This window comes from Telmatherina bonti (genome assembly GCF_933228915.1).
Source record: "Telmatherina bonti genome assembly, chromosome: 2".
NCBI classification, from domain to species: domain Eukaryota; kingdom Metazoa; phylum Chordata; class Actinopteri; order Atheriniformes; family Telmatherinidae; genus Telmatherina; species Telmatherina bonti.
The window spans coordinates 20,145,825-20,165,824 of record NC_136620.1 but is presented as its reverse complement, the minus strand read 5'-3'; the positions used below and the strand labels follow the sequence as shown (position 1 = coordinate 20,165,824).

Genomic DNA, 20,000 nt, shown 5'->3' with positions numbered 1-20,000 from the left:
GTGCCAGGTAATGTGGTACTTTGTATGTTGTACAGGTAAATTTGGAGTTATCAGAACTCAGAAGATTGTATGTGCCTGGAATTCAACTTATTTTTGTTTTAATGTTTTTCAACGCTCTTTTGTTTAATAATGAAATTTGTCTGAATATGATTTCATTTGCGAGAGAAAACAGTATTATATGTGTGAAAACACCATATACTGTACATATATATAAAATATATATATATATATATATATATATATATATATATATATAAAATATATATATATATATAAAATATTAGTGGTATACATCATTTGCACCATCAGAGCACAAACTTTGAAACAAGGTTGTCTCAGCAAAGCAAATATTTACTTTCAGGTTCAGTTAAATAAAGCCTTCTTTGTGGAGGATTGATACTGAATTCTGCTGAACAGGTACGACAGCAGATGGAGGAGCAGGTGGCCCAGAAATCGACTGAGCTGGAGCAGTACCTGCAGAGGGTCCGTGAGCTGGAGGACATGTACCACCAGCTGGAGGATGCTTTGGAGGATGAGAGGCGTGCCCGACAAGATGAGGAAGCCGTCCGTAAGCTACAAGCACGGTGAGTCAAAAGCCGGTGGAAGAGATCGAGTTGCTGTTCTTTGTGACTTCAGCAACAACTTCACTTCATACACATCACAAATATGCTCTCATTCCGTATAATTAGACTCATTTCATGAAAAAAAAAAAAAAAAAATCAACATTTTGATATAAGTACATGTGCAAAAAGCTGAAAAGTGTTCGTCAGCTCCTTTGTTTTTTTGCTCTTTTTTAATGGGAATCTCTAAAACAGCCAGACATAATGTCTACTAACAGCCCACCACGTTTCCTCCATGTCCTTCCTTCCTCTTTGCTGATACAAACTTTCCAGCTCATCTTTGACTTAACTGGTAAAGACTGTCATTATGTGTCCCTAAATTAAATAACTGAATGATGAAAGAAGAGTGGTTGCTGTTTTGTGCTCCTGAGTGAACCTTATCATCCAATTGTCCCAACACATTAAATCAACTTTAATTTTAAGATCACAGATCAGAGGAAAATTAGGTTTTTTTGCCATTTGGTTTAAAGCAGGGGTGAGTTTGTATTTTGCTGCTAAAACACTGTGTAAAAAAAGCATAACACTCAAAGTTTAAAAGTGATGCGGAATTACACAATTTAATCAATTAAAATGTGTATAACAACACAATGACAATCACTTACACTCCGCATACCAACTGTGACTAAGTTCAGATAGGAAATAAAGAGATGCTGAGTGAGTAAAACAGCTAATAAGAGGAAGTTTATAGAAAGAAGACTGTGTGATCAGAGCCAAGCTGGCCTTTGTTATTGCGTGATTTGTGAGGAGGCAACACTAGTTCCAGGTGGACTATGTAGTACTGAATTAGGAACAAGTCACAGATGCACTTTCATTTTTAGGACAAGCTCATAAAGTGCATCCAATTGTCTAAAATCATTAGCTTTAACTTCAGCAATAAAAGCAGCCAATAATGACCCCATAGCACCACCTGCTGACACTGACACCTACCTGAGTTTTATGCATTTTATCTGCTTCATTTAATATAATCAGAGCCGGACAGTGAATACAATACATATGTGTTTAAAATGCGCACACATTGGATTGTGCAGGAGCTGAATAAGAAGTCAGGAATGTTTTTTCCCGTCACTTAAAAAGAAGGAAATGTGTGTCTGGATGAAAGTCTTCAGGCTTACAGGTTGTATTCCTCTATGTGTGTGTTTGGATCAGGCTGCTTGAAGAAGAAGCCATGAAGAGAGCGGAGTTGGAGCAGATCCACCTTCGACAGCAGCGGGCCATTTCAGAAACGGAGGCTGAGAAACAGGAGCTGGAGAGGGAACGTCTGGCCAAGGAGAGCGCCCTGCAGGCTGCAATGAAACAGCTGGAAGAGCTGGAGCAAGAGAGGCAGGGAGCACTGGAGCAGTATCAGGTTAGCTGATGGCAGGAGTTGTGATTATTTTCTGTATTAGGAAGGATTTGTTGTTGAATTTTGCAAAGGTCTGCAGATGTTTAAGTCACATTGCTTCCACCAGATGATGAACTTCATTGTAGCTCAAAGTTTTAGTTGTTAAATTTCAAAAGGGAAGCAAAAAGCAGAGAACAACTGGTAACATTTGTTCAACCAGTTTTGTAAGTAGAACTTTTCCAACCAGATAAAAGGAACCCCTCTGCCTCCTCAGTCTCTTCCTAAAATCACAGCAGTGAATAACCACTTAATGGTTGGAGGGTCTGGATCACCTGGTGCTGCACTGCATCACTGTTTATAGGGTGAATAGCCTTTACAGCAACTGTGTTATGTCTCATATCCTTTTCCCATCTGAATAATAATTCCATCAATCTCAAACCTGATGGAAATGCCGTTACAGCAGAATGTTGTGGTGGTCAAGTAGATTCATGTCTTTAGTTCTGAATGAGCATCATCATGAAATCTCTTCATTTTCACAACAAATTTAGCTTCAAAAGTTATTTTGTTCATTTACAAAAGGAGCTTTTTGTCTCAAGTAATTATAGAATTATAATAATATTATAATAATTATAATAATTATAATAATTATAATTAGAATAATTGTAGAAATTTGTTTTGCATAACAGTGTGGAGTGAGGAGGAAACCCACTTTAAATTATTTCCAGGGCATGACAGGTCATCCCGTCAACCAGCAGCTAGAAAAATCAAAAATGGGAACAATGTGGTGATTTTTTATTTTTTTTAAGCACTATAAAACACTTACTACTGCATAATTTGAACATATTTAAATCCACTAAGTTCCCAATCTGAAAGTAGTAATATGCATGTGCATGTGGGGCTGAACCACAGTGTTAGTAATTTACTAGTAGTGATTGCTTAAACGGGCGGCAGGTGCAAACATGTTTGAGACTACCTATTTAAATAAGGATTTTGCACGTTTTACGGTTTGCAGCATGCAGTGTTTGGAGAGAAAATATGACCTACAGCAAAGAAATCTGACTCCTACACAAATAAACTGCGTGAATTTATGAAAAAGTTAATGCTGGTGGTAAAACTATACAAACGGGATGAAGTTAAAAGACTGTATATAATAATATAAACATTATAATAATAAATATATAATATTATAATAATAGACATTATATAATAATAATAATAATAATAATAATAATAATAAATATAATAATAATAACAATAATGTATATAATAATAAAGACATTAGAAGGTGAACAAAAGAAAAGTCAACATGGAATAAATAAAACAGGTCGGGACATGAGGTATGTGCGCTGTCACCTTAAAAAAAGAATGAAAACATAAATGTGAAATGTTTCTAATGTAAGCCTAATTTATTAAGGATTTCATAAAATGACCCACATAAAAGCCAGCTGTCTAAGAACTCGCCAGCTTGCATTTTGGAGAACTGAAGACCGTTTTGTTTTTTTAATAAAAGCATCATGCTCTGACTGGAGATATTTTAGCACAATAGCATGAAAAACTTGTTCAGTCCGGTTAATGTGTAAGTCTGTGGAACCCTAATAACCCAGACCATCCGGTGAAACATGGCATGTAGGACTTGGACGGCACATCTGGGGAACCTGTTATTTACAGGTATGCGTAACTCCTCTCCAAATCCATCCTGGGTTCCTCCAACAGCTCCAAAATGACAATGCTGGATAAAAGATATGTTTTGATGATTGTTTCCTTGTTCATCCCAAAAATATTCACGAGGAGGAAAAACGCATTCTCCGCATCTCCTTGCTTGGTTTTGATTTCTTCTTCTCGTGACAATAACCGCAGACATGTGCAATTAGACTGTTTGCACATCCTTTTGAAAGACGTCAAATATTGGCACAGTTTCCATGAACAAGATTACTCTCAGGTTTGATAGATCACATTGCAGGTGCTAAGTTAATATATTGATGATCTACTAACTCACAGGTGTCAAACTCCAGTCCTTGAGGGCCAGTATCATGCTGGTTTTTGTTGTCTCCACGCTCCAACATGCCTGACTAAAAAAATTAACAAAATAGGTTGACAAGAAGCTGCTGGGTCAGGTGTGTTGCTGGAAGGAAAAAACAAAAACCTGCCAGATTTGTGTGTATGCAGTAGTTTGCACATGTTTTAGTAAATGCAAACATTCAGTAGATCCAGGTCTTAGTCTTGTTCTGTACTGTTGTGCTGAATAGTAAGACTCCTGAGTGGGTTTAAATTGATTCATGGAACTTGGTCCCTATAACATTAGCAAAAGTGATGTTTTAGAAATATATAAATTGATTTTGTCATGTCATGTTTATGGTATCATCTAGAGTAGGCTTATTTTCAGGACTTTTTTTTTTTTTACAAGGTGTTACCCTTAATATGCTGTATGTGAAACTTTTACTTCTCACATAAAAACCCAGAAGCTTATTACTGATTGCTAAATTGTCTGATTTTATGTTATTATCTTAAAAACAATGCTGTGTGTGTTCTTTTTCCATGTATGACTCAGACGGTGATGAAGAAGCTGGAAGATGCAGCCAACAACACAAAGACCTGGAAGCACAAAGTGGCTCAACATGAGGGGTTGTTACGCCTCATCCAACCAGGTAAAAACCCATCGCTGTGTCTTTAAGGTTTCTTTTTCATGCACTGTTTGGTGATTTAAAGTAATTTTATACAGGCAATAAAAAGTATTGAAAAGTTTTTATTTCCTTAAAGGTTTTTTTTTTTTTTAAATGTTTTCTCTTTACTCTTTCCTGCTGTAGCTTTTTAATCTACTTGTATGAAATGCTTAGCATGTTGGTGTGAATTTAAAAGATGAACTCCTTGATCACAGATTAAAACCAAAGTTATTAAAACAAATCTTCATATGAAGTTCATGGATTGTGGCTTTGTTATTGGTCTTACAGAAGAAAATGTTTCTGTTGTAAATCCAACAATATGCGTCTTTGTCAGGTTCGAAGGGGCAGCAGAAGATCACAAACTGGGGCCCGGCAGCCTTTTCTGAAGCCGAGCTCATTCTGAGGGAGAAGCAGTGGCAGGAGATGAAGAACCAGACAACGCAGGCCCAGTAGAGCTGCTGTCGACTTTTAAACTGAAATGTGTCACTAATTCATAAAGAAAGACCGGAGAGGTCTGCAGTGATGTGCTGTCTGCAGTAACTGGATTTGTACTTGAATCCAAATGATAAATTTGCCAGGATGAAAAATTATTTTATGTTTATAGGGCATTAACTAATTGATAACTTTTGAAACTTTCGTGTAGTTCACTAGGCATCAACACCAGTAGAACTACTTCCATATTTTGTAGAAAACGCCATCCTGGATGAAGGGAGCCGTACTGAGGTTTAAGTCCCACTCGCGTTGCAATAAAGTTAATCTTTTTAGCAAGAATCCTTAACATAGCAGATGGCACAGGAGAAAATGCTATAACAAGAACCGCTTTGTTATTAAATGTTATTAAATGTATTTAACATTCAGTTTAATGTGTAATTAAGCAGCTAAAATTGGTTGTGAAGAAAGCAGAGCTCACTTGTTGAAGATTGATTGTAGCAACCTTTAGAATGACAGTGTGTATATCGGTCATGAAATGGGATAGTGTTGTATTTGGCCTCTCCGTTTTTAATAGTCCAGCAGTGATGCCAAATTTTGTCCCAAGTTGGCCCATTTAACATAGAGCAGGGGTGTCAAACTGCAGTCCTGGAAGGCCGGTATCCTGCAGGTTTTTGTTGTCTCCATGCTCCCAACACACACCTGACCGACATCCAAACAGGTTGACAAGAAGCTGGTGGATCCATTGATTTGAATCAGCTGTGTTGGTGGAGGGAAACAACAAAAACCTGCCGGATTCCGGCCCTTGAGGACTGGATTCTGACACCCTTGACGTAGAGGCGCGCACACACACACACACACACACGGTAATGCATGCACTCATGTTGCATCACATCATTAGAAGTTTAGTTAAATTTTATACCATCTACAGTTGTTTAGGACGACCTTAGATACTTAAGTACTAATGGTTTCAGGGAATGCAATACACACAATTCTGTTGATTCTAAGATGTGTATCTTATTCCTTATTTCAATCTGCCATCCAGTATCAAGCTCTGACATTTTTTATTCAATTATTTTAAAATGAATAAAAAAATTTAAAAAAATCAACAAAACAAAAAAAAATTCTAAACAATAATGTCATGTTTGTTTCTTCAAGTTTGTGTTACCCCTGTAAAAAGCACAATTATTTTAAATTATGGATCAGTGAGAAAATATCCGCCTTGTATTACTCCACTTTGTTTTGGTTTATTTGTATGTTTAAAAAAAACAAACCAACATGCACTACTGGTAACCAGAGTGACCAGTATAATGACGATTACCCTGGAATTTTCTTTTTTTTTCTTGAAAACGTAGGTGATTTTGTTCATACAGCTACATCTTGTTTGTTATGAAATAGTTTCCTTCCCATCTTTCAGAGGAACAAGACACGTAAAATTCACCAAGTATTTTCACATGATCCAAGAGATGTTTCTGTAGTTGGATCTCGATTTTGCTCTGCATAATAACTGGAACTTAAACATTTCCTGCGTGAGAGAAAAGGCGCTCTGCCAAAGTCTCGCTCTGAACAGGAATAGTTCTACTTTTTTGTATGATAACCATTAATACCTTTAACACTCAAAACTTGTGATACCTTTTTGTTTATGTATATGTTTGTAAAAAGCTGAAGATTGAACTGTAATAAAACACATATTGAATAACTTCTTCACACTTTGACTTGAATTGTATCCTTAAAGAAATATAAATTACAGTAAAAACAGATGCAGAAAGAAATGCACCCACTGGTCCCTTCAGCTGCTAAACACAATCTGCTGGTGGCAACATGGCAGCAGCTCATTGCATTTACACATGTCGACATCGCTTGCTGAAGTTCTCTGAGCATCAGATTGATTAAGAGTGACTTTGTATGTCTGGTCTGAGTATTTCAGAAACTGTTTTTCCACACACTTGGACCAAAGTGTTTTGATGATCTTAGAGAAGAATGGACTGACTGGTTGGAGATGATGGAAAAGCAACAGGATGTCAAAAACCTACTGGTTCCAACCAAGGTAAGTAGAATAGCATATCTTAACACAACACAGATGAGCTATAGCAGTAGAAGATCACGCTGGGTGCCACTCTGGTCAACTAAGAAGAGGAAACTGAGGCTGCAAGTCACACAGACTCACCAAAATCTTACAGTGGAAGATGGAAAATCATTCTGATGAGTATTCATTTCAGCTGCAACATTCAGATGGTAGGGTCAGAATTGGGCGGAAACAATATGAAAGTAATGATCCATCCTGGCTCATAGCATCTGTTTAAACTGCCAGTGGTATAATGAGAGGGACGTTTTCTGGCACACTTTGGGTCCACTTAGTACCAACTGAGCAGGATTTAAAAAGGATTCAGTAAGATAACTTATCATGCTACAAAGCTGAGGTAACTACTCCAATGGCCTCCATAGTCACCATATCTAAGTCCAATAGAGCAGCTATGGGATGCGGTGGAACGAGAGATTCACATCATGGATGTGAAGCTGACAAATCTGCAGCTATGGATTCCATCCATCCATGCATCAATCACCGCTTAGTCTAACTCAGGGTCACAGAGGTTGGCAGCTATCCCAGCAATCAGCAGGTGAGAGGCAGGATACACACTGGACAGGTCACCAGTCCATTGCAGGGTCAACACAGAGACAAACAACCACTCATTTTTAGTCATTTCTTTGAAGAATTTACAGTGACAGGTAACCTAATGTGCATGTCTTTACATCGTGGGAGGAAGCTGGAGTACCAGGAGAGAACCACGGTGAGAACATGCTAACTCCGCTATCCATGCTGGCTTGTACTTTGGTTGCTTTGCCCACTCAAGACAACTAAAATCTCATTTTTTTCTCCTTTATTTTTCTGCGGTGACAAACGTTTGCTCAATTGCCAACACATGCCTTACCATGCTCACTAGAGGGCGCTACAATTTCACTAATCTCCTCACTACAGGCCAACTGAAACAAAGAAACCGAGTCACTTGTTTTCAAGCTGCAGGTATGTGCCAACTGCCGATAATCTGATAAAAGAACTATAAATGCCTTTATTTCCATGATCTCACTGTCTAAACCCATGGCTGTCATTATCATACTGTCAGGCAGTTGTGTAACAGTATTAAGGTTTAATTAGATTGTAATCCTCATTTTGTAATTTCTAAGGTGGGGACCTCACTATTAACTTTTAATCCATTAATTTGAGTCTTTTTTTTTTTTTTAAATTCCCCACTTTTTATTTGTACTTTTAAATCTTTCATTTTATCATTGAACTAAATCTCAACAATAATTATTATTGTAGATTTGCTGTAAATGGATGTGTTATGACATGTACAGGCATGCTTAGAAGGCCTCTGCAATACTGGTGCAGAAACTATTTTGATTTTAGGTATTAACTATCACAACAGTAATAAAATAAGGAGTATTTTCATCAAGTGGAAGCAGAAATAAATAAATGTCCAACAGCAGCAGTAGAAGGGCCTGAACCGGACACCTCCAGCTGACCGGTACTTGAAATGAATTTTCTAAAGGTATTTATTGAGATGTGACTGTAGAGGAACAAAAGGGTGATAAAATGTGAAACAAAAGACCAATGAGACACATGAACATATTTGTAGTCTTTTACAGTCTTACTCAACAGTCCAGTAAAGACTGTAGTAATTTGCAGATGTAAACTTTGAAACTGATTTCCGATTTCTTAACATCTTTTTCAGATTTTTGTATTTTTCTTTTTGTCCTAATGTGTATGTGATGTAGAAGTGAGAACACAGATCGTAGTGTGTCCTCCTTACACTCATCATCATCATAGAAGTTGAAAAAGCTTCTGACAGAAGTAAGTTTTTTGAGGAAAACAAGCAGGTTAGATTCACAGAGTACAACTGTATCAACAGAAACCTCACTTCTCACTCCGGAGCAGCCATATAACAAATCACTTACATGGAAATGTTGCACTGACCTTTGAGAAACCAAAATGAGCACTTTTACTAGTTTATGTTGCAAAGACTTCCAAATCAACAATAAATCTAAGTAAAATGAGTCAGAATTAAATAAGATAAGACGAAAAGTCTTGTGTTTGGCCTAAAGTACCATGCAACATATTTCAGATTTACTTGAGACTACTTGGGGACCGTCTCTGTGCTGAAAACGGGTTCTCCATGCAAGTTGTAAGAGGTCAGTCTGTGAGTCAGAAACATTGGCTCTCCCGCAGCCTAACAACACCTAATCCTAGAATGTCATGTGCTCATCCTTCTCCTAGAACACAGAATCAGTGTCCCGGCATTCATTATGATGCCAACTTGTAAAATCTCCACTTCTATCCCAGCTCCCCCTTGTCAGCTCCCCAACTAATTCACTCCATCCCCTCTGTATCGTGCAACAGTCATTAATTTGAGTGAGAAGGGACAGACCAAACAAACACACACAAAATGCATTCCCAAAAATCTGCGGTCCAGATGCGCTCTGCACATACCACAGCTGCACTAACACTGCTTTATACGGCAAGTTGGCCTGCCATTAATGTCAAGTAGAGCGCCGGATGCGCTGTTTATCCCTCCACCTCCCATCACTCCCAGCTCTCCCCATAACCCCCAGCAGTGTCTGTATCCCATCATCGCTCTCTCTTTATACATCCTCACAATCATCGGGCCGAGGTTATGAGGCTTGTGGCACGCGTTCCTGGGAGATGATGCGAAACAGAAATGCATTAAATTCCAGATCTGGAATCCATCGCAGGGGGTGTATGTGTGTGTACGCATATGTGTGTGTGTCTGTGTGTGTATATGTGGCAGTTGGGGGTAGGTTACGCTGTCGTAAGGAGATCTCACTGCTCCCTTGAGTATTAGCATATGAGATACTAAGTGTTTGAAGACGTCTGAGGAATCCAAAATATATAAGGTTCAACAGCTTTTGGAATTCTGGGTATTTACAGTGAATGGAGTTCTTGTGACCCCCCAGGGCCTGTGGAAGTTAAAGGAGCAAAGGGGTACTTTTGGAACAGTAAAATAAAACACCTGCAGAACATTTACCTTCCTTCACAGCATCGCATATGACAATTCATGGACCCCAGGGGTGTGATATGAGAGTATTAGGAGGTCAAAAAAAGCATGTGGGGAGAGAGTAGACAAAAATAGCATCTCAGCATTATAGATCTCTATGGAAGATTAAAAGGTCCCTGGAGTGTTCCCATAAAGGTTAATGATGCAAACAGATGTCCTCTGCCTCATAAAAATGAAAAACACTGACAGTAAGACCAGAAAGTGAGGAATTAAAGACAGCACTCCGCTTCACAACAACTACAATGACCATTACTGTAAAGGTTCCCTTGATCTCTTTACTGGAATGTCACCTTCAACCCCATTTCACCTGCATGTCATCCTCCATGACCACCTGCACGTCTCTCCACTATATCCCGCCTTCCGAACGTTTCACAACATCATATTAGAGTGAGATTTGTGTAATGTGGAACTTGCACCAACAACCAGAGGTTTTAGTTTAGAGATTTCGTGAGGTTGAAGGGTGCAAGGAGACAGAATTCAGGACAAAGGATCTGGCTCCAATCAGTGCAATCAGTGTCAGGTTGACTCTGCACCCACAGGAAGGCCAAGCCCGAGGCCAGAGCAGGGAAATAAAACCCATCTTTCTCAATTGTTTGGTCCAGATATAAATATCTTCTGACAATGTGAGAGCCAAGCTAAAGGTGAGCAGCGTGCCACTGTGACTTCCCATTCCTATCCCAACCCACAAAGATCAAGAGGTTACACTGCTAACATGGAGGAAAAAAGAAAACAATAAAACATGCATACACAGATTTACCTGCCATAAATCACATGCAAATGCGTGCACACTTGAATGCATACACCAGGGGTGTCCAAAGTCGGTCCTCGAGGGCCGCGGTCCTGCAGGTTTCCCATGTATTCCTGTTCCAACACATCTAGCTTCCACTAAATGGATCAAACAGCCAATGACGTGCACAACTGATTAAGCTCTACTTCTAATTAATTTGAATCAGGTGTGTCTGAGCAGGGATACATAGAAAACCTGCAGGATTCTGGCCCTCGAGGACCGGAGCTGGACACCTCTGGCATACACCAATATGCATGCTCAGTGTCCACGTGTGGAACTGCATCTAAAACCACACGTGCATTCACATATAAATGCCTACATTTAAATGTATGAATGCTGCATGCACACACCAGTGGACCAAACTGCATATAATTAGCTACTGACACACACAAAGAGAAGATTTTATGATGACACTGTCTACCAATCATGTATGAGTGTACTTTATCTGTAAAAAATGCCTTACGTGACAAGAAAGGAAGATTTAAAAAAATCACTGTCTCATCTTCTTCCTCCCCCATGAACACAGAAGAATGTGTGGTAAGGCGTAAATATAAAACACAAGTGTTTCTGTGAAGAAGAAGAAAAAGAAAAAAAGAGAAACGCCCTGCAACCCCCATGGACTGCTGCACCTCTGCCAGCGCTTTAAGTTTTTCCTTCTTCAGTTGAAACAGTCTGACTTATAATTTTTCAGCCAAGTTTGGGGCTGGCTTCCTATCAGAGCATTGTTTACTAGCATCCTACTTAATTGCACAGAGTACATGCAATCACGCTAAAAATAACCAAACACAGGAGGTTTAAATCAAGTGAGTCAAAGCTCCTTTTAACCGGGTGAAAGGCCAAGAGCTTGATGAAATGAGGCCCGCCTGCGGTATGGTTACCTGCACACACCTTATTTCTTCTCCTAAGAACACACCTTTTCTTCTCTTCCATGATTCCTGTCATGGTGTAGACCATGCCTTCTATACCTTTATAGAGCAGGTGAAATGGCATGTACCATGTGTAGAGACCTTGAAGGGATGTTTCCTGTTCATGTTAATGTGACTGATCTTTAATGAATCATCTATTTTTTATATGTATATATTGAGCCATGTTGGAATGTTTATAGCCTTGGCTAAATTTTACTGGCAGGTTGACGTATGTAGTATAGTTTGTATTTAGGCATTGTATTAATTGTAAAGTGAATGTCAATTAATATTGGTTTGTCTTGTAGGAGGGGCCTCCAGTATAAAACTGGAGGAGAAGCTTCAGGCGCGAGAGAGCATTTTTGTGGTGATTGAGCAGCCATTGAATATTGCTTGTCCCACTGCTAACTGGTGCATGGCTGACATGCCATGCACCAGTTAGCAGTGGCTTTAGGGCACTTTTAGATATTGCATTCGTAAGAAAAGTTCACTGAAATCCACAAGTTGCACAATCAGCCTCGGTTAACTTGAAAGTGATGAAACTATGCTTAAACCATAAAAATGTAATGAGGACAATGTGAAAGCAATCCTTGGGGTTCCAAAGATAGAGATAATCTCCCGATTTCTAATGAAGTGTTATACAATCACTTTGCTCGGTGGAGGGCCAGGGTCACATTTCAGAGGGTCTGGATCACTTAGTGGTGAAACCAGGGTGAGTGATAGCCAGTGATACGAGCCAGATTTATTGTTCTGATCTAATACGAACGCAGCGTTGGGTGAAGATGAGAGCACTTTATCATGCAATGCTGCCGTGACAGCAGATGACTCATGATAGCAGAATGTGGTGGAGCAGGAAACATCACTTGTAATTACACTATTAACTTCAGAGGCCTAACAATAGTAAACATACTATTTTTGAAACACATTTATGGGCCACTTGAGGGACATCCATCTCTGGAATTAGAGGAGACAATGTGGTATGAAGAGCCTTGGAAATGTGCTCTACATTTGCTTTGCTTGTTGCCTGAGTACAAAAATAATAAGGATAAACAACTGCAGTGACCAGTATACACAGATGTGCACAGATACACTGATGAAGTGAATAACACTGATTATATCATAATGACTGGGCATGTCACGGCCTGGGAAGTTTTTGTTCCAGCAGTTAGTGTGATGGGTGTGAAAGAATCAGGCAGGTGGAAAATCAGGACATATTTTTCAAGAAGGGCCAAACTGAGTTTCTGAAAGGATAAATTAAGGACATAGTGGTGGTGGGGGGAAAACATGGTCTGAGTTAATGAGTAAAATGAATTACCAGACACATATTAAAGAAGACTTTTCCTTGATAAAATATAAAGGATTTCCACATAACACCAGTAAAGCCAGTTTGTTCTATGAGCATGCTTTGCATGTCATAGTTTGCAAGCGTGACTGCTACAGCAGTGTTTTGAAACCCAGTCCAAGCATTACACCCACTGTAAGAACAAGCTGCATTTGGAGAGTTCTATAAATATTGAAAAGACTAACAAGTCAAACATTTATTGGCCGATAGTAAAAAAAAAAAAAAAAAAAAAAAAAAAAAGAAGAAAAAAAGAACTATATATCTACGGGTGGTTGACAGTGTTGTTGATCAATATCAGAGACTATTCCAACAGGTGCTGAAATTTCTGGCTTTCAAAATTTACTTTCCGTCCTTCACCCCACCCGCTGGAATCTGAGGACTCTCCAAATTGATCCCTGACGTATTTGCACTTTCAACACAGCAATAAAGATCAGCCAGAAACCAATATCAGCAGACATATGAGCTGTAAAACTCAATATATGTCAGTTGCACTTAACGTGGCAATGAGCTGCCGCAGCCACATTCAGGGACGATTTAAAAAAACATCATTTAGCAAAACTTTTAGACACTTAACATCTATAAAACTCGGCAGTCACAGAACTTGGGATGTCATGATGATATTTCTCCAAAGAGAACTTCTTCATTACAACCTCTAACTTGTGCCTTGTGTGACGATCTTGAGCATCACCTATAATGGTTGTACAACTCTCTGTATGAATGCAATTACTAAAATCCGGACGCCACCGAACTGAGACACATGGATAATACACAACGAGAAAATAGCTAAAAAATTCAATTAGAACAGTTTTACAGTATTTCAGACATTTGGGACATCTTTTAGTCTTTCTCTGTTTAGTCCAGTTGAGCGTAGTCCAATTATAATGTAGTTAAAACAGATCCATTATAAGCTCCACATTAGTGTAATTTAAATTACATGTTTTCATATGTGACAAAAAATAGATTGCCTAGCTGAAGAAATTAACAGGCAGCTTTAATCATCTTTAGTTTGCAGGTCAGAGGGCAACAGTGGAGAGCAAAAACTCTCTTTTAACAGGAAATAAAATACCTCCAGCAGAAACTTTTTTCAGGAAGGGTGGACATCTTCCTTATGCAGACAGAAAAAAGAAGCAACTTTAAGTTTAAGTCTAAGTCTAATATCTAAATTGGTTGCCAGGTAACATAAAGCTGTGAAATTAAAGTTTTATGCAAAATAAAACATTCTAGTGTCTGATCGAAATGGGCTCAATATAAACACACAAAGATTTAGCAACTGTAGATGCAAATGTTTGCAAATAATTCCAAGTTTGTGTTTGTAAATCATGTTTTGTCATTGTTCAAAAAAAATAAAATAGAATAAAATTTGGCACCCTTAAAATTTAGGTTTGTAAATGTGCAGAAAAGGATTTGCATATTAAGTGTCACGCTGAGATCGTGGAGACAAGGAGGTGTGGACCCAAGCACAGAGATGGAGGCAGAATCGTGAGTAGGTTCTGGGAAACTTGTTTTATTAGGTTACACCAAGGCAGACAATTAAACTTAGACACAATGAACCAGCTAAGTAAACCTACAACTGAAGGGTATAAATACACAGAGGAACACAACATGACAGAAAATAGGAAACCAGAGACACACAAAGTCCAAACCGTGACATTCAGTTTTTCTTTGCAAACATCCTGTCCACAGACGCAACTGCAAGACTCAAATGTTGCAGTTGCAAATTTCATCCCTGTCTCTACACTTCTATCTGATTGGATGCTAACTAATGACACTGTCCAATCACAAAGCGGATGGCTTCCTATTCTTTCTCACCACCGCGGGTTCTCAACCCTTAATCTGGAACCCACTGAAAAACCTGGAAATTTACATTTTTAGCAAAAGAAAAGATTGGATGACATTACAAGTTTTTAAAACTTTGATATATTTGTTCTAAAATAGCTAAAGTTATAAGGTAGTTAGTGGTCAGTACTGATAGTTTTCAAATTTTAATACCGATGGTCGGTCTCAAGTCATAGCTGAGAGGCAGCCTTATGTCAGATGACTGGTGTGGAGAAATCAGTGAGACTCTAAGATATGCTGAACTTGTATGGGGGGATTTTTTTTTAATGTCAAAGTGATCAAATATGGTCAACTTCCCAATAAAAGGTAAAATGGAAATAGATACATTTTAAAGATGGATAGTGTTGTGACTGTTTTTCAAAGTAAATATGATAAACTAGTGTTTCTCAGTAATATTGATAAAATCATAATAAGATATATTTGAAGAAAAAAGATAAACATGACAATGGAGTTATAAGAACCATCAACTTTGGCTCAAATGCTGTTGTGCACATATGTGCTTATCCACTGCCCAACTGGGGACATCTGTCTTTTATTTCCACCAAAACAAGTCTGATTTGTTGTCACTGTATGTCTTACTGTCCTGCTGTCTGAAACTGGACTGTTGGCGGAGGGTCTCTTTCATTTCTGTAGATCATTTTGATTCTGTTGCTTCTATTATTGGTGGCCTGGGTTGGTATCAAGACATTTTGGACACGAGAGTCCTGTGGGACAAAGTGTGATTAACATACTAACGATATCTTCCTGTTATCTGGTTGACTTACCCAGACATTCAGTTTCTGCATAAGCGCCACGACAAAGCTGGTTATCAACTCAGTAAATCAACCCAGGTTTTAACCTTGATGATAAAAAGGGTTGGTACCAGCAGCATCTGATCAGTCGCAGACATGAAGAAACCCTTTAGCGCAACTAATTTATCACGCAAAAGCAAACAGTTATTCTTCAGAAATATTAAGAAGTTAAACACATGATCCAGACCAAAAGCAACACTGCAGCAAAAAAAGCTTGCAGAAAATAAATAACTGTTCATTCGTAAATTTGCCAGATTGTACAATAAGATTAATTTATCAGCAAATATATAGGACAGTACTCTGATTACTTTGATGCACCCCGGATGTTTTGAGCAGAGCTTCCTCAGTTCCTTCCTTTTCTTTTATATATTTGTTTAAGTACTTTTTAAGCTCAGCATGCCTGAGAATGGGTCGGCCATTTTCCAAGAGAACTGATTGGTCAGCAGGTGGTGCCTTTATGGTCTTATCCAGAACATAACCTGGAGCAGGTCAGCCGTTCAGCATAAGTCACCATGTGATTAGGTGGTATTTATTCGGGTGAGAAGTGAACTTGCGAGGAAAACCTTGGTTAACCTCGAAGTTACAAAAATCCAGCTTAGTAATACAGGCTTCATTCCAACAGCTGGGCTGAATTCAGGATAAAAGTTTTTTTTTTATTTTTTATTTTTATTTTTTTTAAGATTAGTGTTGTTTTTCCTGTCAGGGGTTAGTGGTCTGTGGGTGTAGATTTGGAAAGTAATGAGAAGTCCCCCTTTGGTTTCCCATTTCCTTAGAACCACACACAAACATTTCCTCACATCCTTGGAACTTTAAAATCTATAAATGGATCATTCATAAGTCAGATACTGAGTGAAGAATTAAGACGATAAAAACCTTGTGCTGACTTAATATTTCCAGAGAAGTTCATAGATTAGGAAGGAGAGGAAGTTGTAGACTGGGATGTTTTTGCTGTGAGTACATCGCAGTCATCGATGACATCGCATCGCCAGACTTCCTTACTGGCTTTAAGCTGGAGCCGAAGCAGCTGTTGCTGGATTATTGAATCTTTCCAGTGTCATCTGGATTCAACAAGAGGATTTTTTTTTAGACTGGACAAGCTGAAATTATTCATGGACAAATGGCAGTTTACACACTTATAAAATATCTTTGGTAGTCTGTTACAGCTCAAGAGATTTCAACAATTACAAGTCTAAAACTTAAACAGGTGGAAAAAATTGTAGATGTTTTACAAAAGCTGGCATGCTTTGTAAAATGTAAAAAACAGAATGTAATGGTTAATGAATTTTATCAACCAATATTTTATATCCAATATAATATAAACATGTTAGATGTGAAACAAATCATGGGAAACATAATTAATAATAATTAATTTTAAATCAAAGGGCAGCAACATGTCTCAACAAACACAGAGCAGAATGATATTTATCATTGTGTAGCATTCCCTCTTCTTCCAACAACTGCCTATAAATATCTGAAAAGTTAGTTTCTTGAGCAGTGTCCCATTTTTGCAGGATTCTAGCTGCTTAACAGTCCTCGACCTTTGTTTCTGTTTTTTCTTTTCATGATGCACCAGATGTTTTCCATTGCTTCCTTGCTTTATTGCTTTTTCTTTCTTTCTTGAAATAAATGAACTACTCCAACACCTCAAAAATGAACCATTACTAAACCATCTGACAACTTCAGACTTGTAAATCTAATTGAAAAGATTTGTTTTTCAGTGATCTTTGCAAGTTCTTGGAAATATAAGAACAGTTTTTGATGTTTTTCAGTCAGGATTGTGTGCTGAGTGACATCCATGGTGGCATAGTGGTTAGCACTGCGGCTTAACAGCAAGAAGATTGCTGGTTCCAGCCTCGGCTGGGGGGAGGTTTGAACAGTGGCCTTTCTGTGCTGAGTTTGTATGTTCTTCCCCAGCTTTCCTCGACCATCTAAAGGCATGCATATTAGGTTAATTGATCCCTAAATTCTTCGTGAGAGTGAATGGTTGTTTGTCCCTCTGTGTTGGCCTTGTGATGGACTGGTGAGCTGTCCCTGCCTCTCACCTGATGATTGCTGTTTATGTAAAGTCATTCAATCTCAGGTGAGTAAGTATAACAAGTGACTAAAGTGTCTTCTAGAACTGCTGACAGGCGTATTAAAACATAAGAAATATCTATCCTGTTATGGTACATTTAGAAAATGATAAAAAAATATCTGCAATTAACTGTAAATCAACTCGTGATTACAACTCTATCAGGTTAAAATATTTCAAAAGACTGAAAACACTAATAGTTTATCTGATCTGCTGCCATATGAGCCACAAAGACCTATTATATATGATCATATGGGTCCAGTTTGCTTTCCTTCCCTAGTTAAAACTTAACACAGAGAACCATCCTTTGGCTGTATCCTCTTAATATTTGAAACCTACTATCAGAAAAATCAAAGTCTGCTATGAGTTTTTCTTTTTGAATATATTTCTTGCATATGTACATTGATGGTGATGATTATGCATTTACTGTTGACCTTTGTGCCATACGAAGCTCTTTGTATGTGTTTTCTTCACTGTCTCTTTTGATTATGTACAGATTATTGGGTTGTCTCAAATATGAAATGGACCATATTAATACATTTCCCTTGACTTGCCTATTAACCTGCTTTAAAGAGCAAAGTTATTGAACATATTCTTTTTTTCTGTGAATGCTGAACTAAAGAAAAACTATTTCCAAACAAAAACATTGAACACAAACTGTTCTGATGATGTGAGGGTCTGCAACAATCAGTGTCTACATTTTCATGATGGAGGACCAGCTCCACATTACAATGCCACAATACACTTTCCACTGTAGCAGAACAAACCAGCAGTGTCCCATTGCAATACTGGTGCAGAGACACCTTGTCTGTATTGAACAATTAAGGATGCCCAAAGGTGTGCTGCAGGTTTTCGATGTATTTCTGATCCAACGCACCAGGCTCACATTGCATGGATCCAGCAGCCTATGAAGTTCTGCACGGTAACAGATTCATTTGAGTCAGGTGTGTTGGACCTCTCCCTGAGCCGTCACCTTATCGTGGTGGAGGGGTTTGTGCGTCCCGAAGATCCTAGCAGCTATGTTGTTGGGGGCTTTATGCCCCTGGTAGGGTCACCCATGGCAAACAGGTGTCTAGGGGAGGGACCAGACCAAGCACGGCTCATAGACCCCTATGATGACGACTAACCTGGGCATGAATGTTCCCTTGCCCGGACGCGGGTTACCGGGACCCCCCTCTGGAGCCAGGCCTGGAGGCGGGGTACGAGAGCGAGCGTCTGGTGGCCGGGCCTTCGCCCATGGGGCCCGGTCGGGCTCAGCCCGAAAGGGTTACATGGGCCCCGCCTCCCGTGGGCTCACCATCTGCGGGAGGAGCCGTAGGGGTCGGGTGCAATGTGAGCTGGGCGGCAGCAAGGGGCGGGGACCCTGGCGGTCCGATCCCCGGCTGCAGAAGCTGGCTCTAGGGACGTGGAACGTCACCTCTCTGGTGGGGAAGGAGCCTGAGCTTGTGCACGAGGTTGAGCGGTTCCGACTAGATATAGTTGGACTCACCTCGACGCATGGCTTGGGCTCTGGAACCAGTACCCTCGAGAGGGGCTGGACCTTCTTCCACTCTGGAGTTGCTCATGGTGAGAGGCGCCGAGCAGGTGTGGGCATTCTCATCAGTCCCCAGCTTAGTGCCTGCACGTTGGGGTTTACCCCGGTGGATGAAAGGGTAGTTTCCCTCCGCCTCCGGGTGGGGGGACGGGTCCTGACTGTTGTCTGTGCTTATGCACCGAACAGCAGTTCAGAGTACCCACCCTTTCTGGAGTCCTTGGAGGGAGTGCTGGAGGGTGCTCCTTCTGGGGACTCCATTGTTCTGCTGGGGGACTTCAATGCTCACGTGGGCAATGACAGTGAGACCTGGAGGGGAGTGATTGGGAGGCATGGTCCCCCCCCTCTGAACCCAAATGGTGTTTTGTTATTGGACTTCTGTGCTCGTCATGGATTGTCTATAACGAACACCATGTTCCAGCATAAGAGTGTCCATATGTACACCTGGCATCAGGATTCCCTGGGCCGCAGTTCAATGATCGACTTTGTAGTCGTAGCGTCGGACCTGCGGCCACATGCCTTGGACACTCGGGTGAAGAGGGGGGCGGAGCTGTCAACTGATCACCACCTGGTGGTGAGTTGGCTCAGATGGTGGGGGAGGAAGCCGGTCAGATCTGGCAGGCCCAAACGTGTTGTGA

At 39.7% G+C, this 20,000-nt stretch overlaps 1 protein-coding gene across 1 annotated transcript in view; it reads left to right on the top strand.

The window, feature by feature from the left end:
• The window catches only part of swap70b (switching B cell complex subunit SWAP70b), a 33,306-nt gene extending 26,735 nt beyond the window's left edge, over window positions 1–6,571 (top strand). Inside the window, exons 9-12 of the mRNA XM_079260948.1 lie at window positions 418–584; window positions 1,767–1,965; window positions 4,490–4,586; window positions 4,936–6,571. Coding sequence (XP_079117074.1) covers window positions 418–584; window positions 1,767–1,965; window positions 4,490–4,586; window positions 4,936–5,054 — 582 coding nt within the window. The 3' untranslated portion in view covers window positions 5,055–6,571. The remainder of the gene's footprint in view (window positions 1–417; window positions 585–1,766; window positions 1,966–4,489; window positions 4,587–4,935) is intronic.
• The last annotated feature ends 13,429 nt before the right edge of the window (window positions 6,572–20,000 follow it).